Raw genomic sequence first — 25,833 nt, forward strand, 5'->3', positions numbered from 1 at the left:
CTACTGACCTATTACATGAACTCTGGCATATAGCGCGAAAGCATGAGCTTGGCACCAAAGTAATGGGCTAGGCGCAACCCGATGGGCTGAATGGCCTCCACTCCACCCCACTCGGTGTCGCTGCGCGCACCCTGATTGGGCGAACGCAGCTCACCCGGTAATTGGCGACGAAACTGTCCAATCAGAGATGGGGATGCTGTGCCAAGCGCCGTTCTCATTGGCCATGGCTCCAGCCAACCAGCGGCGGGCCGCGCGGTGAGTGGCGGAGCGGCCGCCAGTCGAGGGCGGGCACCGAGCGGGAGCAGCCAATGGGCGCGGGGCAGAGGCGGGGCCGAGGGCCAATGGGAATCGGAAGCAAAATGGCGGCCGTCATGAAGGCGGAAGGTAGGAACCTGGGGGTGGGGGACACAGAGGGTGACAGAGAGAGCCCGAGGGTGGGGACACAGAGGGTGACAGAGAGAGCCCGAGCCCGAGGGTGGGGATACAGAGGGTGACAGAGAGAGCCCGAGGGTGGGGGGAGAGGGACACAGATGGTGACAGAGGGTCCCTGTGGGTGGGGGGAGAGGGACACAGAGGGACCCTGTGGGTGGGGGAGAGGGACACAGAGGGTGACAGAGGGTCCCTGTGGGTGGGGGGAGAGGGACACAGAGGGACCCTGTGGGTGAGGGGAGAGGGACACAGAGGGTCCCTGTGGGTGAGGGGAGAGGGACACAGAGGGACCCTGTGGGTGGGGGGAGAGGGACACAGAGGGACCCTGTGGGTGAGGGGAGAGGGACACAGATGGTGACAGAGGGTCCCTGTGGGTGGGGGGAGAGGGATACAGAGGGTCCCTGTGGGTGAGGGGAGAGGGACACAGATGGTGACAGAGGGTCCCTGTGGGTGGGGGGAGAGGGACACAGAGGGTCCCTGTGGGTGAGGGGAGAGGGACACAGAGGGTCCCTGTGGGTGGGGGGAGAGGGACACAAAGCCCTGTCCATGGTGAAAGACAATGTCCCCCCCCATCCCGAACACCCCCTCAGTTCCGACTCCCCTTCCACCCCCACCCCACCCACTGTGCATCTCTCTTACCCCCCTCCCCCCTCCATTCACCGTTTCCCTGCCATTCCCCCTCCCCAACCAACCCCCAAATGTTCCCATCTCCCATGTTTCCTCCATTCAAAGCCTCACTCCCCCCCCCACCCCCAAACATTCTGCAGGATGACTAACATCACCAGCCTGCCCAAAATGCACCCTCACCATTGGAGCGGGAACCAATCAATGACCATAGAGTCTACTGCACAACCAGCTGGTACTGTCGGAGGGTCAGTGCTGAGGGAGTGGGCACTGTCGGAGGGTCAGTGCTGAGGGAGTGGGCACTGTCGGAGGGTCAGTGCTGAGGGAGTGGACACTGTTGGAGGGTCAGTGCTGAGGGAGCGGGCACTGTCAGAGGGTTAGTGCTGAGGGAGCGGGCACTGTCGGAGGGTCAGTGCTGAAGGAGTGGGCACTGTCGGAGGGTCAGTGCTGAGGGAGCGGGCACTGTCGGAGGGTCAGTGCTGAGGGAGCGCCGCACTGTCGGAGGGTCAGTGCTGAGGGAGTACCGCACTGTCGGAGGGTCAGTGCTGAGGGAGCGGGCACTGTCGGAGGGTCAGTGCTGAGGGAGTGGACACTGTTGGAGGGTCAGTGCTGAGGGAGCGGGCACTGTCAGAGGGTTAGTGCTGAGGGAGCGGGCACTGTCGGAGGGTCAGTGCTGAAGGAGTGGGCACTGTCGGAGGGTCAGTGCTGAGGGAGCGGGCACTGTCGGAGGGTCAGTGCTGAGGGAGCGCCGCACTGTCGGAGGGTCAGTGCTGAGGGAGTACCGCACTGTCGGAGGGTCAGTGCTGAGGGAGCGGGCACTGTCGGAGGGTCAGTGCTGAGGGAGCGCCGCACTGTCGGAGGGTCAGTGCTGAGGGAGCGCCGCACTGTCGGAGGGTCAGTGCTGAGGGAGCGCCGCACTGTCGGAGGGTCAGTGCTGAGGGAGCGCCGCACTGTCGGAGGGTCAGTGCTGAGGGAGCGCCGCACTGTCGGAGGGTCAGTGCTGAGGGAGCGCCGCACTGTCGGAGGGTCAGTGCTGAGGGAGCGCCGCACTGTCGGAGGGTCAGTGCTGAGGGAGCGCCGCACTGTCGGAGGGTCAGTGCTGAGGGAGCGCCGCACTGTCGGAGGGTCAGTGCTGAGGGAGCGCCGCACTGTCGGAGGGTCAGTGCTGAGGGAGCGCCGCACTGTCGGAGGGTCAGTGCTGAGGGAGCGCCGCACTGTCGGAGGGTCAGTGCTGAGGGAGCGCCGCACTGTCGGAGGGTCAGTGCTGAGGGAGCGCCGCACTGTCGGAGGGTCAGTGCTGAGGGAGCGCCGCACTGTCGGAGGGTCAGTGCTGAGGGAGCGCCGCACTGTCGGAGGGTCAGTGCTGAGGGAGCGCCGCACTGTCGGAGGGTCAGTGCTGAGGGAGCGCCGCACTGTCGGAGGGTCAGTGCTGAGGGAGCGCCGCACTGTCGGAGGGTCAGTGCTGAGGGAGCGCCGCACTGTCGGAGGGTCAGTGCTGAGGGAGCGCCGCACTGTCGGAGGGTCAGTGCTGAGGGAGCGCCGCACTGTCGGAGGGTCAGTGCTGCGAAATTGTTCTTGATATCCTGGACAAAACTATTGCAGATGTTTCCGAAACTGATTTGTGTTCAGCAATTATGAACGTGAATGTTTCTGACTGGTATGTCTTGCTCACCCGATTCCCATTGCTCCACCCCTGGGGACTGTGCCCTCACACGACTGATCCCTAAGGCCTGGAAATCTTGCCCGAACACTCCCCCAACACGCACACCCTGTCTCTCTATCTCCCTCTCTCTATATATACATATATAATGCTTCATGAAACTGTCCCTTCATCCCAAGGCTTTTGTTAGCTGTCATCATCACCTGAGGTGATCTGTTGTCATTTATTTCTCCTTGGAATGTGCTCCTGTGAAACACCTTGTGGTTTGGTGGCCTGTGAAAGGAACTGGATAAACTGAGTTGTTGTTTGTTTCTCTCGGTGTTGTCTGCCAGGTTTGCCTTCCGTGTTTGCATATATGACAACAGTGAGAACACCCCAGCCATAATGGCTCTCCTGTCAAGCTGCCTGGCATCTAGCTCAAGCTCTCGGTGCATGGTGCTCCCCATTGATGACCCTTTTCCGTGCGAAATTGATTTTCTTGTTCCATACACCGCTGTTAGCCAGATTTGGCAGGGAGCTGCTGCTCCCTATGGCCAGGGGCAACCCGTATCATAACTCACCCTGTTCACATTTCTCTGTCTGAGTGTACCATATGGACCAAGGTGGGTGTCCCTGACCTCCCCTGTTCCACACCACCCTGCTCCATACAGTTCAGCTGTCATTCTGCACGCTGTATTGAGCCATTTGGTGAGCTCGGCAGTCAGTCCGTCAGTGCATGTGTTGTAGCTGTAGCTGTGGAATGTAAAGCTGTGTTTAATGAGTGTCTGTGAAGATGATGCCTTGTATCAGACTGCATCCCTGCTGCTGTGAGCAGGCACTATTGTTGTTTGACCCATGTCAGGCAGCACTGTCATGTTGTTTTGTTTTCATCAGCATTTAAAATGGAATCTGCTTTCAGTCTGTTGTGCTGGTAGGCCTGGGGATGTGGGGTTTAGTGCCGTAATTCAGTATGCAGGAGTTATGGGGGTTACATGTCTGGGTTAGGTTTCTGTTTTGTGAAATACCACCGCAGGCCAGCCCTCAGCCTGGCCACCGAAGGTTTACAATAAGGTTATGAATTGTACCCTGCTGTTCCCTCTGACACGCTGGTGCATCTGCACTGGGGAAAGGCAGATGGGAATTGGTATTTATTCCACCACTACTTAGATATAGGAGTACAGGTGTCTGACTGCAATTTTGGGGAGATTGCAGCTGCAGTATGGTGTGTCACTCTGGTCTCCTAACCAATAGAAAGCTGTCTTTGCCATCGAGAGAGATTCCATTAAACTAATTCCCGGTGTGGTGGGACTGACCTTTGAAGAGAGTTGAACACAAACTTGGAATAAGAGACTCCCTGTTTCCGACTGAGCTGGGAAGAGATTTCTTCATTCAGGCAGTGATGAACCCCTCTTCCCCAGGGCTGTGGAAATCTTTGCAAATATTCAAGGTACGGGGTCAATAGATTTACCAATGTTCAAGACATAAAGGGATCGGCGGAGAGTGAGGGAGTGTTGAAATACATCAGCCACAATCTCTCCATTTTCTCTCCTGAAATGCTGAGTGACCTCCTCCTTCCCCTAATTCCTGTTCCTTTCTGGGGTTTAAGTGATGTTGCTAATGTCTGGGTCAAGTGGCATAGATCCCAGAAGCAAGAAACATTGCTTCTTTAACTCAGAGGAACATTGTTTGTCGATCCTGAAGGGATTAGATCAGAGGTTCTTGCAGAGAGGAAAGGCTCCTAGTGGATGGGGTAACATATCGGGAGGAAGTGAGGGCTGCAGCTGCTGGAGATCAGAGTGGAGAGTGTGGATGGTGCTGGAAAAGCGCAGCAGGTCAGGCAGCATCCGAGGGGCAGGAGAATCGACGTTTCGAGCATAAGCCCTTCCTCAGGAATGTTGGCCTGGATTGAAGCTGAGTAGCTTACAGGAATGCCAAATTGTGGGTGACAGGTGTCAGCCCTTTAACTTGAGATGGTCAGAGGTCACATAACACCAGCTGACAGTCCAACAGGTTTATTTGGAAGCACTAGCTTTTACAGCACTGCCCCTTTGTCGGGTGAAAAGCTTTGGTCACCTGCAGAGACTTATTGTTCAACCGATCGACATCCCACTCTCACCATTTGTATGATCTTTTGATCTCTCTGCCCGTTATCTCTCCACCTTTAAATTTGTATCTGTGTGCTTCCCTCCCCTTCATCCAACAAAAGAGCAGCACTCCAAAAGCTTGGGATTTCAAATAAACCTGTGGGATTTCTGACCTTGTCCACCCCAGTCCAACACCATTCCAATTTATATCAAAGGCTTAGGTGAAGGGACAGAAGCTAAAATTGCTAAACCTGCTGATGACAAATGTAGGGAGGAAGGTAAGTGAGCAAGAAGTGACCAGCAGATTTAGATTGGTGGTGAGTGGGTAAAGGTCTGGGTGGGTGTAAAATAACCCATCTTGGCAGGAATAATAAGGGGACAGTGAGTGGCTATATCTTTGAGGAGCAGAGGGATCTGTGCATCCTTGAGCATGGTTCACAGAGGCAAAACATAATCGGCAGAGTCATCGAGATGTACAGCACAGAAACAGACCCTTCGGCCCAACCCGTCCATGCCAACCAGATATCCCAACCCAATCTAGTCCCACCTGCCAGCACCCGGCCCATATCCCTCCAAACCCTTTCTATTCATATACCCATCCTAATGCCTCTTAAATGCTGTAATTGTACCAGCCTCCACCACTTCCTCTGGCAGCTCATTCCATACACACACCACCCTCTGTGTGAAAAGGTTGCCCCTTAGGTCTCTTTTATATCTTTCCCCTCTCACCCTAAACCTATGCCCTCTAGTTCTGGACTCCCCGACCCCAGGGAAAAGACTTTGTCTATTTACCCTATCCATGTCCCTGATGATTTTATAAACCTCTATAAGGTCACCCCTCAGCCTCCGACGCTCCAGTTGTTAGTTACATCAGGAGGGGAAGGTGGCCTTCAGTTTGACCACGAATGCAGTACTGTGAGCAGTGTTGGTCTCCTGGGTTAAGGAAGCACCTGGGAAGCAGTGCAGGGAACTGCCAGACTAATTCTTTAGAATCGACACATTTGTCTCATCAGAGAAGGTGAGGCTCGTACTCTCTGCAGGTTAGAAGAGTCAGAGGCATTTTGACAGAAGTGTGTAAGATTCTGAGGAAGGGTCACTCGATGTGAAACCTTAACTCGGATACCTCTGCACAGACGCTGTCGGAGCTGCTGAGCTTCCACAGCCATTTCTGTTCTGGGTTTTGATCCTGACGGGGTATGGGGAGGATGTTTCCATTTGTCGGGGAAACTAGAATCTAGAACGATGAAAGGACCAGGGTGTCAATGTCAAACAGAGATGAGTGAGCCTTTGTCATTTTGACAGTCCTGGAAGTTGTGGAAACAGCAGAGCAGGCTCTATGGCCCCACCTTCTCCTGGGAGCAATGACACATCTGTGGGTGGGACAGGGCCCTGTGACTCCCCTCAGTGGGTGGGACAGGGCCCTGTGACTCCCCTCAGTGGGTGGGACAGGGCCCTGTGACTCCCCTCAGTGGGTGGGACAGGGCCCTGTGACTCCCCTCAGTGGGTGGGACAGGGCCCTGTGACACCTCTCAGTGTCTGGGACAGGGCCCTGTGACTCCCCTCAGTGGGTGGGACAGGGCCCTGTGACTCCCCTCAGTGGGTGGGACAGGGCCCTGTGACTCCCCTCAGTGGGTGGGACAGGGCCCTGTGACTCCCCTCAGTGGGTGGGACAGGGCCCTGTGACACCTCTCAGTGTCTGGGACAGGGCCCTGTGACTCCCCTCAGTGGGTGGGACAGGGCCCTGTGACTCCCCTCAGTGGGTGGGACAGGGCCCTGTGACTCCCCTCAGTGGGTGGGACAGGGCCCTGTGACTCCCCTCAGTGGGTGGGACAGGGCCCTGTGACTCCCCTCAGTGGGTGGGACAGGGCCCTGTGACACCTCTCAGTGTCTGGGACAGGGCCCTGTGACTCCCCTCAGTGGGTGGGACAGGGCCCTGTGACTCCCCTCAGTGGGTGGGACAGGGCCCTGTGACTCCCCTCAGTGGGTGGGACAGGGCCCTGTGACTCCCCTCAGTGGGTGGGACAGGGCCCTGTGACTCCCCTCAGTGGGTGGGACAGGGCCCTGTGACTCCCCTCAGTGTCTGGGACAGGGCCCTGTGACTCCCCTCAGTGTCTGGGACAGGACCCTGTGACTCCTCTCAGTGTCTGGGACAGGGCCCTGTGACTCCCCTCAGTGGGTGGGACAGGGCCCTGTGACTCCCCTCAGTGGGTGGGACAGGGCCCTGTGACTCCCCTCAGTGGGTGGGACAGGGCCCTGTGACACCTCTCAGTGGGTGGGACAGGGCCCTGTGACTCCCCTCAGTGTCTGGGACAGGGCCCTGTGACTCCCCTCAGTGGGTGGGACAGGGCCCTGTGACTCCCCTCAGTGGGTGGGACAGGGCCCTGTGACTCCCCTCAGTGGGTGGGACAGGGCCCTGTGACTCCCCTCAGTGTCTGGGACAGGGCCCTGTGACTCCCCTCAGTGGGTGGGACAGGGCCCTGTGACTCCCCTCAGTGGGTGGGACAGGGCCCTGTGACTCCCCTCAGTGGGTGGGACAGGGCCCTGTGACTCCCCTCAGTGTCTGGGACAGGGCCCTGTGATTCCCCTCAGTGGGTGGGACAGGGCCCTGTGACTCCCCTCAGTGTCTGGGACAGGGCCCTGTGACTCCCCTCAGTGGGTGGGACAGGGCCCTGTGACTCCCCTCAGTGGGTGGGACAGGGCCCTGTGACTCCCCTCAGTGTCTGGGACAGGGCCCTGTGATTCCCCTCAGTGGGTGGGACAGGGCCCTGTGACTCCCCTCAGTGTCTGGGACAGGGCCCTGTGACTCCCCTCAGTGGGTGGGACAGGGCCCTGTGACTCCCCTCAGTGTCTGGGACAGGACCCTGTGACTCCCCTCAGTGGGTGGGACAGGGCCCTGTGACACCTCTCAGTGTCTGGGACAGGGCCCTGTGACTCCCCTCAGTGTCTGGGACAGGGCCCTGTGACTCCGCTCAGTGGGTGGGACAGGGCCCTGTGACTCCCCTCAGTGTCTGGGACAGGGCCCTGTGACTCCTCTCAGTGTCTGGGACAGGGCCCTGTGACTCCCCTCAGTGGGTGGGACAGGGCCCTGTGACTCCTCTCAGTGTCTGGGACAGGGCCCTGTGACTCCCCTCAGTGTCTGGGACGGGGCCCTGTGACTCCCCTCAGTGTCTGGGACAGGGCCCTGTGACTCCGCTCAGTGGGTGGGACAGGGCCCTGTGACTCCCCTCAGTGTCTGGGACAGGACCCTGTGACTCCCCTCAGTGGGTGGGACAGGGCCCTGTGACTCCCCTCAGTGGGTGGGACAGGGCCCTGTGACTCCTCTCAGTGTCTGGGACAGGACCCTGTGACTCCCCTCAGTGGGTGGGACAGGGCCCTGTGACTCCTCTCAGTGTCTGGGACAGGACCCTGTGACTCCCCTCAGTGGGTGGGACAGGGCCCTGTGACTCCCCTCAGTGTCTGGGACAGGGCCCTGTGACTCCCCTCAGTGTCTGGGACAGGGCCCTGTGACTCCCCTCAGTGGGTGGGACAGGGCCCTGTGACTCCCCTCAGTGGATGGGACAGGGCCCTGTGACTCCCCTCAGTGTCTGGGACGGGGCCCTGTGACTCCCCTCAGTGTCTGGGACAGGACCCTGTGACTCCCCTCAGTGGGTGGGACAGGGCCCTGTGACTCCTCTCAGTGTCTGGGACAGGGCCCTGTGACTCCTCTCAGTGTCTGGGACAGGGCCCTGTGACTCCCCTCAGTGGGTGGGACAGGGCCCTGTGACTCCTCTCAGTGTCTGGGACAGGGCCCTGTGACTCCCCTCAGTGTCTGGGACGGGGCCCTGTGACTCCCCTCAGTGTCTGGGACAGGGCCCTGTGACTCCGCTCAGTGGGTGGGACAGGGCCCTGTGACTCCCCTCAGTGTCTGGGACAGGGCCCTGTGACTCCCCTCAGTGTCTGGGACAGGGCCCTGTGACTCCCCTCAGTGTCTGGGACAGGACCCTGTGACTCCTCTCAGTGTCTGGGACAGGGCCCTGTGACTCCTCTCAGTGTCTGGGACGGGGCCCTGTGACTCCCCTCAGTGTCTGGGACAGGGCCCTGTGACTCCCCTCAGTGTCTGGGACAGGGCCCTGTGACTCCCCTCAGTGTCTGGGACGGGGCCCTGTGACTCCTCTCAGTGTCTGGGACAGGGCCCTGTGACTCCCCTCAGTGTCTGGGACGGGGCCCTGTGACTCCCCTCAGTGTCTGGGACGGGGCCCTGTGACTCCCCTCAGTGTCTGGGACGGGGCCCTGTGACTCCCCTCAGTGTCTGGGACGGGGCCCTGTGACTCCCCTCAGTGTCTGGGACGGGGCCCTGTGACTCCCCTCAGTGTCTGGGACGGGGCCCTGTGACTCCCCTCAGTGTCTGGGACGGGGCCCTGTGACTCCCCTCAGTGTCTGGGACGGGGCCCTGTGACTCCCCTCAGTGTCTGGGACGGGGCCCTGTGACTCCCCTCAGTGTCTGGGACGGGGCCCTGTGACTCCCCTCAGTGTCTGGGACGGGGCCCTGTGACTCCCCTCAGTGTCTGGGACGGGGCCCTGTGACTCCCCTCAGTGTCTGGGACGGGGCCCTGTGACTCCCCTCAGTGTCTGGGACGGGGCCCTGTGACTCCCCTCAGTGTCTGGGACGGGGCCCTGTGACTCCCCTCAGTGTCTGGGACGGGGCCCTGTGACTCCCCTCAGTGTCTGGGACGGGGCCCTGTGACTCCCCTCAGTGTCTGGGACGGGGCCCTGTGACTCCCCTCAGTGTCTGGGACAGGACCCTGTGACTCCCCTCAGTGTCTGGGACAGGACCCTGTGACTCCCCTCAGTGGGTGGGACAGGGCCCTGTGACTCCCCTCAGTGTCTGGGACAGGACCCTGTGACTCCTCTCAGTGTCTGGGACAGGGCCCTGTGACTCCCCTCAGTGTCTGGGACAGGGCCCTGTGACTCCCCTCAGTGTCTGGGACAGGGCCCTGTGACTCCCCTCAGTGTCTGGGACAGGACCCTGTGACTCCCCTCAGTGTCTGGGACAGGGCCCTGTGACTCCCCTCAGTGTCTGGGACAGGGCCCTGTGACTCCCCTCAGTGGGTGGGACAGGGCCCTGTGACTCCCCTCAGTGTCTGGGACAGGGCCCTGTGACTCCCCTCAGTGTCTGGGACAGGGCCCTGTGACTCCCCTCAGTGGGTGGGACAGGGCCCTGTGACTCCCCTCAGTGTCTGGGACAGGGCCCTGTGACTCCCCTCAGTGGGTGGGACAGGGCCCTGTGACTCCCCTCAGTGTCTGGGACAGGGCCCTGTGACTCCTCTCAGTGTCTGGGACAGGACCCTGTGACTCCCCTCAGTGTCTGGGACAGGGCCCTGTGACTCCCCTCAGTGGGTGGGACAGGGCCCTGTGACTCCCCTCAGTGTCTGGGACAGGGCCCTGTGACTCCCCTCAGTGTCTGTGACAGGGCCCTGTGACTCCCCTCAGTGGGTGGGACAGGGCCCTGTGACTCCCCTCAGTGTCTGGGACAGGGCCCTGTGACTCCCCTCAGTGTCTGGGACAGGGCCCTGTGACTCCCCTCAGTGTCTGGGACAGGGCCCTGTGACTCCCCTCAGTGGGTGGGACAGGGCCCTGTGACTCCCCTCAGTGTCTGGGACAGGGCCCTGTGACTCCCCTCAGTGGGTGGGACAGGGCCCTGTGACTCCCCTCAGTGTCTGGGACAGGGCCCTGTGACTCCCCTCAGTGTCTGGGATAGGACCCTGTGACTCCCCTCAGTGTCTGGGACAGGGCCCTGTGACTCCCCTCAGTGTCTGGGACAGGGCCCTGTGACTCCCCTCAGTGTCTGGGACAGGGCCCTGTGACTCCTCTCAGTGTCTGGGATAGGACCCTGTGACTCCCCTCAGTGTCTGGGACAGGGCCCTGTGACTCCCCTCAGTGTCTGGGACAGGGCCCTGTGACTCCCCTCAGTGTCTGGGACAGGGCCCTGTGACTCCCCTCAGTGTCTGGGACAGGGCCCTGTGACTCCCCTCAGTGTCTGGGACAGGGCCCTGTGACTCCCCTCAGTGTCTGGGACAGGGTCCTGTGACTCCTCTCAGTGTCTGGGATAGGACCCTGTGACTCCCCACAGTGTCTGGGACAGGGCCCTGTGACTCCCCTCAGTGGGTGGGACAGGGCCCTGTGACTCCCCTCAGTGGGTGGGACAGGACCCTGTGACTCCCCACAGTGTCTGGGACAGGACCCTGTGACTCCCCTCAGTGGATGGGACAGGGCCCTGTGACTCCCCTCAGTGGGTGGGACAGGGCCCTGTGACTCCCCTCAGTGGGTGGGACAGGGCCCTGTGACTCCCCTCAGTGTCTGGGACAGGGCCCTGTGACTCCCCTCAGTGTCTGGGACAGGGCCCTGTGACTCCCCTCAGTGGGTGGGACAGGGCCCTGTGACTCCCCTCAGTGGGTGGGACAGGACCCTGTGACTCCCCACAGTGTCTGGGACAGGACCCTGTGACTCCCCTCAGTGGGTGGGACAGGACCCTGTGACTCCCCTCAGTGTCTGGGACAGGACCCTGTGACTCCCCACAGTGTCTGGGACAGGGCCCTGTGACTCCCCTCAGTGGGTAGGCTAACCTGCCAATGACAAGGTGCTAACTTCAGCTGTGTGGAGGGTCAGTGAGGCGAGTGCATACTCAGATACAAAGGCTATTACTAATTTGCAGAGATCAAAAGCGTTTAATAAATTACTGTATAAAGTGGCAGCGACTGATGTCACCTTTGGGAGAATGGAGAGCCTGTGAGTTACAGTATCTGATGTAGTACAGAGTAGGCAACGCATTGATACACCAACAGAGTAACCTTACAGTCTGGGTTCAGCCTGACCAAGCTCTGTTAGTGAGCACACATCAATCCACTTGTGGGTTCGAGCTGATTGGGAGCTGCTTGGATTTGCCCGACAGTTCTGAGTTGCTCATCTGAGGGATCTTGAGGTTCAAGTCCATCGCTCCCTGAAAGTGGCCATGTGAGTAGATAGGGTGGGGACGAAGGCAGAGGGCATGCTCACCTTTAATGGTCGGGGAATTGAGTACAAGAGTCAGGGTGTCGTGTTGCAGCTTTATAAAACTTTGGTGAGGCTGCACGTGTGTTCAGTTCTGGTTGCCACATTACAGGAAAGATGTGTGGAGCCTTTGGGGAGGGGCAGAAGAGGTTTCCTGGATTAGAGGAGATGAGCTACAAGGAGAGGCTGGAAAAACTCAGGCTGTTTTCACTGGAGCGGTGGAGGCTGAGGGGAGACTTGATAAAAGTCTCTAAAATTATGAGATGCACTGACAGGGTTGATGGTAAGAATCGTTTTCCCAGAGTTGGTATGTCGAAAAGTCAGGAACATGCATTTAAAGTGAGAGGGGGTAAATTCAGAAAAAGATTTGAGGGGGACTTTTTTTTACTCAGAGAGTGGTAGGAGTCTGGATTGTGCTGCTTGGGGTGGTAGAGGCAGATACAATCGTGACGTTTAAGAGGCTCTACATAAGCACATGAATATGCAAGGAATTGGGTACAGTACTGGTGGGGACAGGTCTGTCAGTGTATAACACTGGGGTACAGTAGTGGTGGGGACAGGTCTGTCACTGTATAACACTGGGGTACAGTACTGGTGGGGACAGGTCTGTCAGTGTATAACACTGGGGTGCAGTACTGGTGGGGACAGGTCTGTCACTGTATAACACTGGGGTACAGTACTGGTGGGGACAGGTCTGTCAGTGTATAACACTGGGGTACAGTAGTGGTGGGGACAGGTCTGTCAGTGTATAACACTGGGGTACAGTACTGGTGGGGACAGGTCTGTCAGTGTATAACACTGGGGTACAGTACTGGTGGGGACAGGTCTGTCAGTGTATAACACTGGGGTACAGTACTGGTGGTGACTGGTCTGTCAGTGTATAACACTGGGGTACAGTACTGGTGGGGACAGGTCTGTCACTGTATAACACTGGGGTACAGTACTGGTGGTGACTGGTCTGTCAGTGTATAACACTGGGGTACAGTACTGGTGGGGACAGGTCTGTCACTGTATAACACTGGGGTGCAGTACTGGTGGGGACAGGTCTGTCACTGTATAACACTGGGGTACAGTACTGGTGGGGACAGGTCTGTCAATGTATAACAATGGGGTACAGTACTGGTGGGGACAGGTCTGTCACTGTATAACACTGGGGTACAGTACTGGTGGGGACTGGTCTGTCACTGTATAACACTGGGAACAGTAGTGGGGACAGGTCTGTCAGTGTATAACACTGGGGTACAGTACTGGTGGGGACAGGTCTGTCACTGTATAACACTGGGGTACAGTACTGGTGGGGACAAGTCTGTCAGTGTATAACACTGGGGTACAGTAGTGGTGGGGACAGGTCTGTCAGTGTTTAACACTGGGGTACAGTACAGGTGGGGACCGGTCTGTCACTGTATAATACTGGGGTGCAGTACTGGTGGGGACAGGTCTGTCACTGTATAACACTGGGGTACTGTACTGGTGGGGACAGGTCTGTCACTGTATAACACTGGAGTACAGTACTGGTGGGGACAGGCCTGTCAGTGTATAACACTGGGGTACAGTACTGGTGGGGACAGGTCTGTCAATGTATAACAATGGGGTACAGTACTGGTGGGGACAGGTCTGTCACTGTATAACACTGGGGTACAGTACTGGTGGGGACAGGTCTGTCAATGTATAACAATGGGGTACAGTACTGGTGGGGACAGGTCTGTCACTGTATAACACTGGGGTACAGTACTGGTGGGGACTGGTCTGTCACTGTATAACACTGGGAACAGTAGTGGGGACAGGTCTGTCAGTGTATAACACTGGGGTACAGTACTGGTGGGGACAGGTCTGTCACTGTATAACACTGGGGTACAGTAGTGGTGGGGACAGGTCTGTCAGTGTATAACACTGGGGTACAGTAGTGGTGGGGACAGGTCTGTCAGTGTTTAACACTGGGGTACAGTACAGGTGGGGACCGGTCTGTCACTGTATAATACTGGGGTGCAGTAGTGGTGGGGACAGGTCTGTCAGTGTATAACACTGGGGTACAGTACTGGTGGGGACAGGTCTGTCAGTGTATAACACTGCGGTACAGTACTGGTGGGGACAGGTCTGTCAGTGTATAACACTGGAGTACAGTACTGGTGGGGACAGGTCTGTCACTGTATAACACTGGGGTACTGTACTGGTGGGGACAGGTCTGTCACTGTATAACACTGGAGTACAGTACTGGTGGGGACAGGCCTGTCAGTGTATAACACTGGGGTACAGTACTGGTGGGGACCGGTCTGGCAGTGTATAACACTGGGGTACAGTACTGGTGGGGACAGGTCTGTCACTGTATAACCCTGGGGTACAGTACTGGTGGGGACAGGTCTGTCACTGTATAACACTGGAGTACAGTACTGGTGGGGACAGGCCTGTCAGTGTATAACACTGGGGTACAGTACTGGTGGGGACCGGTCTGGCAGTGTATAACACTGGGGTACAGTACTGGTGGGGACAGGTCTGTCACTGTATAACCCTGGGGTACAGTACTGGTGGGGACAGGTCTGTCACTGTATAACACTGGGGTACAGTACTGGTGGGGACAGGTCTGTCAGTGTATAACACTGGGGTACAGTACTGGTGAGGACAGGTCTGTCACTGTATAACACTGGGGTACAGTACTGGTGGGGACAAGTCTGTCAGTGTATAACACTGGGGTACAGTACTGGTGGGGACAGGTCTGTCAGTGTATAACACTGGGGTACAGTACTGGTGGGGACAGGTCTGTCACTGTATAACACTGGGGTACAGTACTGGTGGGGACAGGTCTGTCAGTGTATAACACTGGGGTACAGTACTGGTGAGGACAGGTCTGTCACTGTATAACACTGGGGTACAGTACTGGTGGGGACAAGTCTGTCAGTGTATAACACTGGGGTACAGTACTGGTGGGGACAGGTCTGTCAGTGTATAACACTGGGGTACAGTACTGGGGGGGACAGGTCTGTCAGTGTATAACACTGGGGTACAGTACTGGTGGGGACAGGTCTGTCAGTGTATAACACTGGGGTACAGTACTGGTGGGGACAGGTCTGTCACTGTATAACACTGGGGTACAGTACTGGTGGGGACAGGTCTGTCAGTGTATAACACTGGGGTACAGTACTGGTGGGGACAGGTCTGTCAGTGTATAACACTGGGGTACAGTACTGGTGGGGACAGGTCTGTCGCTGTATAACACTGGGGTACTGTACTAGTGGGGACAGGTATGTCACTGTATAACACTGGGGTACAGTACTGGTGGGGACAGTTCTGTCACTGTATAACACTGGGGTACAGTACTGGTGGGGACAGGTCTGTCAATGTATAACAATGGGGTACAGTACTGGTGGGGACAGGTCTGTCACTGTATAACACTGGGGTACAGTACTGGTGGGGACAGGTCTGTCACTGTATAACACTGGGGTACAGTACTGGTGGGGACAGGTCTGTCAGTGTATAACACTGGGGTACAGTACTGGTGGGGACAGGTCTGTCAATGTATAACAATGGGGTACAGTACTGGTGGGGACAGGTCTGTCACTGTATAACACTGGGGTACAGTACTGGTGGGGACTGGTCTGTCAGTGTATAACACTGGGGTACAGTACTGGTGGGGACAGGTCTGTCAATGTATAACAATGGGGTACAGTACTGGTGGGGACAGGTCTGTCACTGTATAACACTGGGGTACAGTACTGGTGGGGACTGGTCTGCCACTGTATAACACTGGGAACAGTAGTGGGGACAGGTCTGTCAGTGTATAACACTGGGGTACAGTACTGGTGGGGACAGGTCTGTCAGTGTATAACACTGGGGTACAGTACTGGTGGGGACAAGTCTGTCAGTGTATAACACTGGGGTACAGTACTGGTGGGGACGGGTCTGTCACTGTATAACACTGGGGTACAGTACTGGTGGGGACAGGTCTGTCAGTGTATAACACTGGGGTACAGTACTGGTGGGGACCGGTCTGTCACTGTATAACACTGGGGTACAGTACTGGTGGGGACCGGTCTTTCACTGGTCAGAGACTGCTGGTGTTATTGCTGGGCAGTAAGGCCCTTCGGCCCATCTGTCTGTGCCAGCCATCCAGCATCTCTGTATTTTCAACTGATTTCCCAGTATTTGGCCCCTGATGTTGTCTGCTATCACATTCCAAATGCTGATCCAAGCACTTCATCAATGTGGGGAGGGGTCCTGTCTCTCCCACCCCTTTCAGGCACTGAGTTCCCGATTCCCTACCGACCCTCAAAATGAAAACATTCTTCCCTCAGATCCCCTCCTGCTCCTGCCCAGCTACTGACCCCTCTACAAAACTAAAGGGTTTCTCTCCCAGTCCATCCTGTCGGTGCCCCTTTGTACACCTCATTCAGATCCCCCCCTCAGCTGTCCCTGCCCCATCTTCCCCAGCCTCCCTTCATCCCTGATTGGTCCCAGCCTCCCTTCATCCCTGATTGGCTCCGCCCTCCCTTCATCCCTGATTGGCTCCGCCCTCCCTTCATCCCTGATTGGCTCCGCCCTCCCTTCATCCCTGATTGGCTCCGCCCTCCCTTCATCCCTGATTGGCTCCGCCCTCCCTTCATCCCTGATTGGCTCCGCCCTCCCTTCATCCCTGATTGGCTCCGCCCTCCCTTCATCCCTGATTGGCTCCGCCCTCCCTTCATCCCTGACTGGCTCCGCCCTCCCTTCGTCCCTGACTGGCTCCGCCCTCCCTTCGTCCCTGACTGGCTCCGCCCTCCCTTCGTCCCTGACTGGCTCCGCCCTCCCTTCGTCCCTGACTGGCTCCGCCCTCCCTTCGTCCCTGACTGGCTCCGCCCTCCCTTCGTCCCTGACTGGCTCCGCCCTCCCTTCGTCTCTGACTGGCTCCGCCCTCCCTTCGTCTCTGACTGGCTCCGCCCTCCCTTCGTCCCTGACTGGCTCCGCCCTCCCTTCGTCCCTGACTGGCTCCGCCCTCCCTTCGTCCCTGACTGACTCCGCCCTCCCTTCATCCCTGACTGGCTCCGCCCTCCCTTCATCCCTGACTGGCTCCGCCCTCCCTTCATCCCTGATTGGCTCCGCCCTCCCTTCATCCCTGATTGGCTCCGCCCTCCCTTCATCCCTGCTTGGCTCCGCCCTCCCTTCATCCCTGCTTGGCTCCGCCCTCTCTTCATCCCTGATTGGCTCCGGCCTATTAGCTCCAGCCCTGGGAATATCCAGGTGATTCTCCTCTGCACCCTCTCCCGTGCAATCCCACCCTTCCTACAGTGTGGGGACCAGAACTGCACACTGTCCTCCAGCTGGGGCCTAACTAACGTTATATACAGCTCCATCATAACCCCCCTGTCCTCTGTTCCTTCCTGAACCACCTTAGCCCCCTGTGCTGCTGCCTATGTGGATCTATGGATGTGCACAGCAAGATCCCACTGATCCTCTGTATATCTGAGGCTCCTCACATTGATGGATTTGACAGATTTAATATCACATTCTCCGACGTGCAGTGAAACACTTTGGTTATGAGCAGTACAGGCAGATCGTAAGCTCAGGATATATCGATGGGGGAGACTTAGACAGAGACATACAGGTTACATTGCACAGGGTGTGCACTAGGTGAGAGCATTGTTAGCAGGGTCAGTATTATTTGAGGCTAGAGATTCCATTCATCAGTCTAATAATGACCGGCAAGAAGCTGTTCCTGAACCTGCAGATATGTGTGTTCAGGCTTCTGTATCTTCTACCTGATGGAAGAGGTTACAAGTATGCGATAGATCCTTGATGTTGGCAGCCTTTCCCCGGTAGTGAGCTGTGTACGTGGAGTTCATAGATGGAAGGTTGGTTTCCATTTGGGTGTGGGTGTGTGCACCACCTTCTGCAGTTTCTTACAGTCCTGGGCAGAGCAACTGCTGTACCAGGCCGTTATACACCCGGGCAGTATGCTTTCAGTAGTGCATCTGTAGAAGTTGGTGAGGGTCATGACGGACATGTCACATTTCCTGAGGTACCTGAGGAAGAAGAGGCTGCGTGTGTCTTCTTGACCATCACATCTATGTGGGAAATCCAGGACAGATGATCAGTTATCGTCACTCTGAGGAACCTGACGCTGTCCACCCTCTCATCCTCCGTTCCGTTGAGGAAGGTGTGTGCTCCCTGCATCACCTCATGCTGTTGAGGATTTCATTCCATTTGTGACTGTTCAGCCTGTCAGACCAGGGTCTCTATAGCGGCCTGTAGGAGTGGGCTTTCCTCCTCAGTGCTGACCAGGCCCCCACCTTTCCTGTCACGGACTGACCATCGCGCTGACAAGGCGTGTCTCGATTATGAATGTCCACCACCTGACTCCTCTGTGTTCTCGTTTCCTGGTTAATGCAGGCAGGTACAAAACTGGCCTTGTCCTTCTCATGTGATAATCACATGGATCTTTGCATCAGTAACTCTGGGAAACGTTGGTACTCCTGATGTCCCACTGCCTGACTGGCTGAGCTCACTACACGGCTCGCGCTTCAGTCTCATGTTCCAGATCAAAAGCCTTTTCCTGAGGGGGAATCAAAATACTCCACCCAACACACTGGCTCAATGGATGGCACTGCTGTCTCTCAGCGCCAGGCACCCCCGGGTTCGATTCCACCCTCCGGGGACCGTGCAATCTCCACGGAGACACGGACATTTTCCTCCGAGTGCTCCAGTTTCCTTCCACAGTCCAAAGATGTGCAGGTTACTGTGGATTTGCTAAGGGAATTAGATGGATCAGGAGGGCCAGTTAGGTCTGGGTAGGATGCATAACGGAGGGTCGGTGTGACCTTCATGGGCTGAATGGCCTGCTACGACACTGTAGGTTTTCTGTGACACTTGGTGCATCATGGAGGGAGCACCATGTTGTCAGAGGGTCAGTGGGTCAGTGCCAAGGGAGCGCCGCACTGTCAGAGGGTCAGTGCTGAGGGAGTGCCGCACTGTCAGAGGGTCAGCGCTGAGGGAGCGCCGCACTGTCAGAGGGTCAGTGCTGAGGGAGTGGGCACTGTCGGAGGGTCAGTGCTGAGGGAGTGGGCACTGTCGGAGGGTCAGTGCTGAGGGAGTGCCGCACTGTCAGTGGTTCAGTGCTGAGGGAGTGGGCACTGTCGGAGGGTCAGTGCCGAGGGAGTGCCTAACTGTCGGAGGGTCAGTGCCGAGGGCGTGGGCACTGTCGGAGGGTCAGTGCTGAGGGAGTGGGCATGTCAGAGGGTCAGTGCTGAGGGAGCGCCGCACTGTCGGAGGGTCACTCCCTCAGCACTGACCCTCCGACAGTGCGGCACTCCCTCAGCACTGACCCTCCGACAGTGCGGTGCTCCCTCAGCACTGACCCTCCGACAGTGCGGCACTCCCTCAGTACTGACCCTTCAACAGTGCCCACTCCCTCAGCACTGACCCTCCGACAGTGCACCACTCCCTCAGCACTGACCCTACAACAGTGCCCACTCCCTCAGCACTGACCCTCCGACAGTGCACCACTCCCTTAGCACTGACCCTACAACAGTGCCCACTCCCTCAGCACTGACCCTCCGACAGTGCACCACTCCCTCAGCACTGACCCTACAACAGTGCCTACTCCCTCAGCACTGACCCTCCGACAGTGCGGCACTCCTTCAGGGTCCCTCACACCCACTGATGGTCCCTCACACCCACTGATGGACCCTCACACCCACCGATGGACCCTCACACCCACCGATGGACCCTCACACCCACCGATGGACCCTCACACCCACCGATGGACCCTCACACCCACCGATGGACCCTCACACCCACCGATGGACCCTCACACCCACCGATGGACCCTCACACCCACCGATGGACCCTCACACCCACCGATGGACCCTCACACTCACCGATGGACCCTCACACCTCCTGATGGACCCTCACACCCACTGATGGTCCCTCACACCTACTGATGGACCCTCACACCTACTGATGGACCCTCACACCCACTGATGGACCCTCACACCTACCGATGGACCCTCACACCCACCGATGGACCCTCACTCCTACCGATGGTCCCTCACACCCACCGATGGTCTCTCACACCCACCGATGGTCTCTCACACCCACCGATGGTCCCTCACACCCACTGATGGTCCCTCACACCCACTGATGGTCCCTCACACCCACTGATGGTCCCTCACACCCACTGATGGTCCCTCACACCCACCGATGGTCCCTCACACCCACCGATGGACCCTCACACCTACCGATGGTCCCTCACACCCACCGATGGTCTCTCACACCCACCGATGGTCCCTCACACCCACCGATGGTCCCTCACACCCACTGATGGACCCTCACACCTCCTGATGGACCCTCACACCTCCTGATGGTCCCTCACATCTCCTAATGGCGGGGTGGGCGGGCGGGGCGGTGGGGGGGGGGGGGGTGACCCTGGTGGTGTTGATAACTGAGAGGAGATGGAAATGGACTCTTCCCTCCCCCCAGGGGCTGATGGGATAGTGAATGGTCTGGCCCATCCTGAAGACAGACAGAGTTGAGGGAGGGCCTGAAGAGAAAACGTGCAGTCTTCCTGATGGACCATGGGGGTAAACTGTGGCAGTATTGGATTGTATAAAGATAGAGAGGGGGATCGGCACGACAGCAGCAGAATGGCCTCTGGTTGGCTCCATTTGCTTTGAAAGTTCCCGAGGATCCTGATGGGGTTCCAGCTCTAATGAACAGTTATCTCGACTTGAAACGTTAGCTTGCTTTCTCTCCTTGGATGCTGTGATCTCCAGCATTTGTGGTTTCCATCCTAAATCTTGAGTCTGCCTGCATTTCGATGGCCTCCCTTTGTTAGGCCAGGTTTGGTGGAACAGACAGTGGGGAGCAGCCCTGCTTCCTTAGTCAGTATCACTCCAACACAGTCAGCTGTCACGTTCCCCTATGTCATAGCAGTGACGACACTTTCTCAGCTTGGTGCGTTATGTGCCTGTGTAATTCCAGCTGGCCAGGGAGACACATTAGAGGGTGGTGAAAGTTTTCAGCATTCTGCTGTGCACAGGGACCTGGGTGTCCTTATGGATCAATCAAAGTCTGCAGGTACAACAGGTAATTAATGTGGCAAATAGAATATTGTCCTTCTTTGTTGGAGGGATGGGGTTTAAAGACAGGGAGGTTATGCTGCAGATGTACAGGGTGCTGGTGAGGCCACACCTGGTGTCCTGTCTATGGGTTTTAGAATTAGAATCCCTATAGCATGGAAACAGGCCCTTCAGCCCAACAAGTCCACACTGACCCTCTGAAGAGTAACCCACCAGTCCCAGTCCCCTACCCTATATTTACCCCTGACTAATGCACCTAATCTAACATTCCTAAACACTATGGGGAAACTTAGCATGGCCAACCCACCCTAACCTGCACATCTTTGGACTGTGGGAGGAAACCCACGCAGACAGGGGGATAATGTGCAAACTCCACACAGTCAGTCACCCGAGGGTGGAATCGAACCCGGGTCTCTGGCGCTGTGTGGCAGCAGTGTGAGCCACCGTGCCACCCCTTTTGGTCTCCTTACTTGAGAAAGGATATATCGGCACCCGAGGGGGTGCAGAGGAGGTTCACTGGGTTGGTTCCGGAGTTGAGGGGGTTGCGTTATGAGGAGAGACTGAGTAGATTGGGATTATAGACATTGAAATTGAGAAGAATGGGGGGGGGGAGCAATTGTAGACAAACATCAAAACCGATGAAGGGAATAGATAAGATGGAAGCAGGCAGGCTGCTTCTACTGGCAGGAGGGGAGGGAGTGAAACTCAAACTTTGGGTATAGGGCCTCAAAATACGGCGGGGGGGGTGGGGGGGGGGGGGAGCAGATTTCGGCCTGAGCTGAGGAGGAACTCCTTCCCCCAGAGGGTTGGGAATCTGTGAAATTTCCCGCCCAGGGAAGCAGCTGAGGCTTCATTGTTGAATGTTTTTAAGATAAAGAGAGATGTTTGAACAGTGAAGGAATGAAGGCTTGTGGTGAGAGGGCGGGTCGGTGGAGCTAGGTCCAGGATCTTAGTGAATGCGGGGCAGGCTCAAGGGGTCAGACGGCCTAGTCCTGCTGAGAGGCCTGAGGTTTCTGATATGTGTGCAGATGCTCTTCAGAGAACTGTGCATGATCAGGAGTGGGGGGAGATTCCTGGAGCTGTGAGCATTGGGGAATAGCCTGCCTCTGTCAGCACACAGCCTTGGTTAATGGCCTGCTTACCTTGCAGAAACCCCCTTTGTGTACCCTCAGTCAGCAATGTCACTTCTCAGGGCTGGCAGCCAGCTTACTGAGACCTTGGGAGCACATTCGCACGTAGGGATGAGGGGCAAGTCAGCACGTTCTTTATAACACACTGCTGCCTAGTGTTTATCTGGTCACCATAGAGACCCTTTCCCTGTGAAAGGGATCTTAGTCTCTGAGCTTGGGTTGCACGATGGGCTGTGAACCTGATATCTCAGCGCAGGCGTGCCCTGCAGGGGCTTCGAAACCAGTGTACAGATCATTGAGCCATGCACTGTACAGCTGGATTAACACAGATATACACACGTCACTGCTAAACTGACACGCGGGACTTACACACATATACACACGGCACTGTGACATTTACACAGGGGATTTACACAGATATACACACGTCACTGTTACACTGACACGCGGGACTTACACACATATACACACGTCACTGTTACACTGACACGCGGGATTTACACAGATATACACACGTCACTGTTACACTGACACGCGGGATTTACACAGATATACACATGTCACTGTTACACTGACACGCGGGATTTACACAGATATACACACGTCACTGTTACGTTTACACTCGGGATTTACACACATATACACACGTCACTGTTACACTGACGCGGGATTTACACAGATATGCACACGTCACTGTTACACTGACGCGGGATTTACACAGATATACACACGTCACTGTTACACTGACATGCGGGATTTACACAGATATACACACGTCACTGTTACACTGACATGCGGGATTTACACACATATACACACATCACTGTTACACTGACACACGGGATTTACACAGATATACACACGTCACTGTTACACTGACGCGGGATTTACACAGATATACACACGTCACTGTTACACTGACACGCGGGATTTACACAGATATGCACACGTCACTGTTACATTAACACGCGGGATTTACACAGATATGCACACGTCACTGTTACATTTACACACGGGATTTACACAGATATGCACACGTCACTGTTACATTAACACGCGGGATTTACACACATATACACACGTCACTGTTACATTTACACACGGGATTTACACACATATACACACGTCACTGTTACACTGACACGCGGGATTTACACAGATATGCACACGTCACTGTTACATTAACACGCGGGATTTACACAGATATACACACGTCACTGTTACACTGACATGCGGGATTTACACAGATATACACACGTCACTGTTACACTGACGCGGGATTTACACAGATATACACACGTCACTGTTACACTGACGCGGGATTTACACAGATATACACACGTCACTGTTACACTGACACGCGGGATTTACACAGATATGCACACGTCACTGTTACATTAACACGCGGGATTTACACAGATATACACACGTCACTGTTACACTGACGCGGGATTTACACAGATATACACACGTCACTGTTACACTGACGCGGGATTTACACAGATATACACACGTCACTGTTACACTGACACGCGGGATTTACACAGATATGCACACGTCACTGTTACATTAACACGCGGGATTTACACAGATATACACACGTCACTGTTACACTGACATGCGGGATTTACACAGATATACACACGTCACTGTTACACTGACGCGGGATTTACACAGATATACACACGTCACTGTTACACTGACGCGGGATTTACACAGATATACGCACGTCACTGTTACACTGACACGCGGGATTTACACAGATATGCACACGTCACTGTTACATTAACACGCGGGATTTACACAGATATACACACGTCACTGTTACACTGACATGCGGGATTTACACAGATATACACACGTCACTGTTACACTGACGCGGGATTTACACACATATACACACGTCACTGTTACACTGACGCGGGATTTACACAGATATACACACGTCACTGTTACACTGACGCGGGATTTACACAGATATGCACACGTCACTGTTACACTGACACGTGGGATTTACACAGATATGCACACGTCACTGTTACATTTACACTCGGGATTTACACAGACATGCACACGTCACTGTTACATTAACACGCGGGATTTACACACATATACACACGTCACTGTTACATTTACACACGGGATTTACACAGATATACACGTCACTGTTACACTGACGCGGGATTTACACAGATATACACACGTCACTGTTACATTTACACTCGGGATTTACACACGTCGCTGTTACACTGACGCGGGATTTACACAGATATGCACACGTCACTGTTACATTTACACTCGGGATTTACACACGTCACTGTTACACTGACACGTGGGATTTACACACATATACACACGTCACTGTTACGTTTACACTCGGGATTTACACACATACACACGTCACTGTTACATTTACACTCGGGATTTACACACATATACACACGTCACTGTTACATTTACACTCGGGATTTACACACGTCACTGTTACACTGACACGCGGGATTTACACAGATATGCACACGTCACTGTTACATTAACACGCGGGATTTACACACATATACACACGTCACTGTTACGTTTACACTCGGGATTTAGACACATATACACACGTCACTGTTACACTGACGCGGGATTTACACAGATATGCACACGTCACTGTTACATTTACACTCGGGATTTACACACGTCACTGTTACACTGACACGTGGGATTTACACACATACACACACGTCACTGTTACGTTTACACGCGGGATTTACACACACATACACACGTCACTGTTACATTTACACTTGGGATTTACACAGATATACACAAGTCACTGTTACACTGACACGTGGGATTTACACAGATATGCACACGTCACTGTTACATTTACACGCGGGATTTACACAGACATGCACACGTCACTGTTACACTGACACGCGGGATTTACACACATATACACACGTCACTGTTACACTGACATGCGGGATTTACACAGATATGCACACGTCACTGTTACACTGACACGCGGGATTTACACAGATATACACACGTCACTGTTACACTGACGCGGGATTTACACACATATACACACATCACTGTTACACTGACACGTGGGATTTACACAGATATACACACGTCACTGTTACACTGACACACGGGATTTACACAGATATACACACGTCACTGTTACACTGACACGCGGGATTTACACACATATACACACGTCACTGTTACATTTATACGCGGGGTTTACACAGATATACACACGTCACTGTTACATTTACACGCGGGGTTTACACAGATATGCACACGTCACTGTTACATTTACACGCGGGATTTACACAGATATACACACGTCACTGTTACACTGACACGCGGGATTTACACAGATATGCACACGTCACTGTTACATTTACACGCGGGATTTACACAGATATACACACGTCACTGTTACACTGATACGCGGGATTTACACAGATATGCACACGTCACTGTTACATTTACACGCGGGATTTACACAGACATGCACACGTCACTTACATTTACATGCGGGATTTGCACAGATATACACACGTCACTGTTACACTGACACGCGGGATTTACGCACATACACACGTCACTGTTACACTGACACGTGGGATTTACACACATATACACACGTCACTGTTACACTGACACGCAGGATTTACACAGATATGCACACGTCACTGTTACATTTACACATGGGATTTACACACACATACACACGTCACTGTTACATTTATACGCGGGGTTTACACAGATATACACACGTCACTGTTACATTTACACGCGGGGTTTACACAGATATGCACACGTCACTGTTACATTTACACGCGGGATTTACACAG

The 25,833-nt window shown here is 55.5% G+C and overlaps 1 protein-coding gene across 1 annotated transcript in view; it reads left to right on the plus strand.

Annotated features, from left to right (window-relative positions):
* The first annotated feature begins 339 nt into the window (after positions 1-339).
* The window catches only part of LOC122545729 (calmodulin-binding transcription activator 1-like), a 248,825-nt gene continuing 223,331 nt past the window's right edge, over positions 340-25,833 (plus strand). The window contains exon 1 of the mRNA XM_087983029.1: positions 340-384. Coding sequence (XP_087839155.1) covers positions 342-384 — 43 coding nt within the window. The 5' untranslated portion in view covers positions 340-341. The remainder of the gene's footprint in view (positions 385-25,833) is intronic.

This window comes from Chiloscyllium plagiosum, unplaced genomic scaffold (assembly GCF_037043375.1).
Source record: "Chiloscyllium plagiosum isolate Xiang-an unplaced genomic scaffold, Cpla_swu_hap1 HiC_scaffold_44, whole genome shotgun sequence".
Taxonomy (NCBI): domain Eukaryota; kingdom Metazoa; phylum Chordata; class Chondrichthyes; order Orectolobiformes; family Hemiscylliidae; genus Chiloscyllium; species Chiloscyllium plagiosum.